At 32.5% G+C, this 4,632-nt stretch overlaps 1 protein-coding gene across 1 annotated transcript; it reads left to right on the top strand.

Moving 5' to 3' along the window:
• The first annotated feature begins 1,672 nt into the window (after positions 1-1,672).
• Positions 1,673-2,643, top strand: LOC110325896 (olfactory receptor 4K2). Its single transcript, XM_021204060.1, has one exon. The coding sequence runs from the start codon at positions 1,687-1,689 to the stop codon at positions 2,641-2,643; it is 957 nt and encodes a 318-aa protein (XP_021059719.1). The 5' UTR covers positions 1,673-1,686.
• The last annotated feature ends 1,989 nt before the right edge of the window (positions 2,644-4,632 follow it).

The raw sequence follows: 4,632 nt of genomic DNA, 5'->3' as shown, positions 1-4,632 counted from the left end.
GAAAAATAGTTATTTAAAATTCTCATTTTATTAATGGTCACATTCATATTGATACCTTAGTCAAAATTATCCACTATACTTATTTAATTAATAATTACCTGTCTTAAGTTTCTTTCTGAGAAAAGGAAATTCTTTCTGATAATTACTTGGGTGAATCCATACATAAGTTATGGCTTTTGGTTGTCTGAATAATTCCTACAATTTAATAATAGTTAGGACATTACAAGACATTTGTCTTTTGTGTGAGGTCCATTTTGCTCATGATTCCTGGAAAATAGCTTCCATACAGAATACATTTCATTGCACTTTACAAATTATTTTATTTATTGATGTTCAAAATCCCCAAAGATCCCAAGGTTACTTAAAGCAGAGGTGAATGTTCTTGAGTTTGTTTCCATTTCTTAGCTTGGTATTTGCTTTTTGAAATGTTGATTTTTCCATTTTTCATTCTGCCCCCCAAACCACTTAGGTCCAGGTAAAAACAGCCTTTGGAAAATCCCATAAGATTCCCAGATTCTCTTTGTGAGCTCGCTAATGCTGTCTTTCTTTGTTTTTTTAATGAATCCCTTTGCAAGTTGACTTCTTGGTCAATTTCCAGTTCCCTACAATATTTACTTAAATCTACAGCTCCTAAACAACTAATGGTTCAGCAAGGTCACTCATTTGTCTTTAAAATTGCCTCCTGGGGAATCTCAGAAAGCACAAACTTAGTACTCCATAATTGGAGAGCCTGTATTCTGCCATAGATTTAGTAAGTAACGTTTTATGTTAAGAGACCTCTTCTGACAGACTTAATTGCTAGTCCTTTTCCAGACTATCAATAAAACAACTTACGAATGTTGGCATATACCATGGGAACATTCAAACAGAAAATTGACAAAAGAGATATATTTATTTTTAAACACTTCCCTACAAAATATATTTAATTTATCTTTTAGGAGCAAAATGTAATTTTGAATTATACACTTGCATATGTTTGTTGGAGGAACAAACTCTTATTTTAGTAACAGTGAAATTGTGAGAAAAAAGAAGCTAATTTATTTTCATTGATTATAAGGGGTAATCTCTTTTCACTGGTTGCCCATGTACCAGTTTAAATAGGCTAGCCTTTTCATCAGTACCAGTAAAGCTAGTGTTCTCAGTATGTCTGCTGATATTCAGCCAAGAAACTCATATTTATAAATAGGTCAACAGTTCTTTGGATATTTATGACTTCTCTACAGCTGTTCTGTGAAGTACTGCTGTGTTACTTAAGATACCTTCCATGTGACATATTTTTTAACTTACTTTATTAGATATTTTCTTCATTTACATTTAAAATATTTTTATTTGATTTTTCAATAAGGATATCTTCATGACTACATTTGCAATGACTCACTGTATACTTTTATCCAAGTGTGTGTTTCTCTAAATAGGGTTCACTGTCAGTATGAAAGAAGTTCATACGAAACATTAGCAATCATCATTATTACTTAGATAAACAGATGGACAAATGTATGGTAGTTCTGTTTATATTATTTGCATTTGACTGGTGTTTGCTGCAAGAAAAGAGTGATGTTTTCAGTACATCTATTTAAAGACTGTTTCCTCACTAATATTGTACAATCATCTCTTGAGCCAACCTCTTTATAAGATATAGAAAAAGGATAGTATATTATATGAAGCAGCTTCTTCCTGTGAATCCAGATGATGAATGTGGCTAATAAGTCTGTTGTGACTGAATTTGTTTTGCTGGGACTCTCTAATTCCTGGGAACTACAGATATTTTTCTTCATAGTGTTTTCACTCTTTTATGTGGCAACAATGGTGAGTAATAGCATCATAGTCCTCATCGTCATATCTGACTCTCGCCTACACTCTGCTATGTATTTCCTGCTTACCAATCTTTCTATTATTGATATGTCTCTTGCTTCCTTTGCCACTCCCAAGATGATCATAGATTATCTAACTGATCATAAAACAATCTCTTTTGATGGATGCATTGCCCAGATATTCTTTCTCCACCTGTTCACTGGTACTGAGATTATTTTACTAATGGCCATGTCTTTTGACAGGTATATTGCAATTTGTAAACCTCTGCGCTATGCCTCAATCATTAGTCCCCAGGTTTGTATTGCCTTCGTGGTGTCCTCATGGATTGTAGGAACCATGCATTCAATGAGTCAGGTCATATTTGCCCTTACATTACCATTCTGTGGTCCCAATAAGATAGATAGCTTTTTCTGTGATCTTCCTGTGGTGTTCCAGCTGTCTTGTGTGGATACTTACGTTCTTGGTCTCTTTATGATTTCAACAAGTGGCATTATTGCATTGTCTTGCTTCATTCTGTTATTTAATTCATACATTATTGTGCTGGTTACTATCAAGCACCATTCTTCCAAAGGATCATCTAAGGCTCTTTCAACCTGCACAGCCCACTTCATCGTTGTCTTCATGTTCTTTGGGCCATGTATCTTTATCTATATGTGGCCACAAAACAGCTTTGTGATAGAAAAGATACTGTCTGTATTTTATACTATATTTACTCCCATTATGAACCCAGTGATATATACTTTGAGAAATCATGAAGTAAATTCAGCCATGAGGAAACTGAGAAGTAAGTTCCTAAATTTTAGAACAGAAACACCTTCCCATTCTTTCTAGTTTTAAATTCTTCATTATCAAGTATGATGGGTTTCATGAAACAGCAATAATGTGTTATGTATGTATTAAAAAATACATTTGAAACTTTAAAAGGGAGTTAATGGAAATAATTGCTTCCAGGAAAAAAAAAACCTAGTCTATAAAAATAATAGGATTTACTGTTTAATAGTAGGATTTACTGTTTAAAATTATTTGGATATTGAATATACAGGTTAATAGAAAAGAGGAACAAATTGATACAGCTTAAAGAGGGACTAAGTGATTATGGGTAATGATGCCAGTTATGTACACACAGAAACTCAAGATACCACCTAAAGCATGAAAAATGAACAGGATTTCTATGATCTTTAGAAATTCAGCACTGCTGTAGAAAATTAATTTCTGTCTCCAAATAATCATTTTCCACAAACTTGCACCATTTCTATTTCACATCTAAGTCAATTTATAATATCTGGTAGAGAAGACCTGGCATATGTAAATATGGAAATGTAGACAAAGTGTAAAGAAGTTATGTGAGTGCGATTTCTTTCTCAACCACATCAAGTAAGGAGCATCAGTATCTCACTCTTACATCAACCACAATTAATCACCACAGCAATAGGAGTTCGATGCCTCTTTCTGACAGTGATGATTTGAAGGCTAGTGCAACGATCCTGAAAATCAGACAATGTTAATGAGGTGAGCGGCAAAGGGGATGATTTGTGTTTCAGCATGTTCATGAAAGTTAACATTAGAATTAAATTAAGAAGGATAGCTCACAATAATAAATTCATTAAGAGTAACATGTAACACTAAATTATTTATTTATTTATTTATTTATTTATTTATTTATTTATTTATTTATTTATTTCCATGGTACTTTCAAGACATGGTTTCTCTGTGTAACCCAGGATGTCCTAGAATTCACAGAGATCCATGTTCCTCTGCCTCCTGAGTGCTGAGATTAAAGACACGTCCCACTAATGCCTGGTTTAACTCTAAATTATTATATTGGTTTACCTTTTGGTTAAAGAATTATATTCGTTTAATATTTGGGAAAAAGTTTCAGTTTAGTAATAAACTGTTAATTTAGTAAGTGTGTCTTATATGCAAGTAAGTTTTGTTAGGTGCTTTAAACATTATCATTTTTGTACACTAAGAATGACTATCATTCCACTAACAGTGATTCAGATTACAAATACTAGAATTTGGAAAATATCGTAATAACGTGTACTATATGTTGCAAAAGATCATTTAAAAATAATAGCAAACATTGAGTAATTCACTATTATTTGAAAATTACTAAATAGTATTTTTAAAAATTGTATCAAGAGCCGGGCGTGGTGGCGCACGCCTTTAATCCCAGCACTTGGGAGGCAGAGGCAGGCGGATTTCTGAGTTCGAGGCCAGCCTGGTCTACAAAGTGAGTTCCAGGACAGCCAGAGCTACACAGAGAAACCCTGTCTCGAAAAACCAAAAAAAAAAAAAAAAAAAAAAAAAAATTGTATCAAATATATTTCCCCAGGTATAACCACCAAAGGTAGGATATGCAGCAAACAAATACTTATATTTAGTTGTTTTTATTTATTGGAATTATCAAGCAAATGGAGAGATACACAAGTTATATATGGATTAGAGTATTATATATATAAGAGGTTAATTAAGAATAACACATCTCTAACTTTCAAGTTTAGTCTAAATTTTAAAAGGCATATTCTGCTTTTCAACTTTATTGTTTTTTTCCATTAAACACAAAAAGCAAACAAGTAAAAAAATTAAGGGTAAAAGTTTGAAATATTGTGTTTAAGATTTTAAGTCAATTTTGAAATTAACAATAAAGACATTGATGGTATTTACACAAGCAGTGATCACATTTATGTCAGCAAAAGAACTAAATAATAACAGTTACAATGACACTTAAATCTCTGAAATAGAATCTGCAGAGGGTGATTTTACCACATTGTTTTGTAAATAAGCAGTGGATTCAGTCTCTAAGCAGTAGTAAGAATG

This window comes from Mus pahari, chromosome 8, assembly GCF_900095145.1.
Source record: "Mus pahari chromosome 8, PAHARI_EIJ_v1.1, whole genome shotgun sequence".
NCBI classification, from domain to species: domain Eukaryota; kingdom Metazoa; phylum Chordata; class Mammalia; order Rodentia; family Muridae; genus Mus; species Mus pahari.
Note: the sequence above shows the minus strand (reverse complement) of the source record. Positions and strands in the feature narration are given on the sequence as shown.

Excerpts from the sequence above, each read along its gene's own strand:
- LOC110325896 (XM_021204060.1), top strand. The coding sequence starts at position 1,687 with ATGATGAATGTGGCTAATAAGTCTGTTGTGACTGAATTTGTTTTGCTG.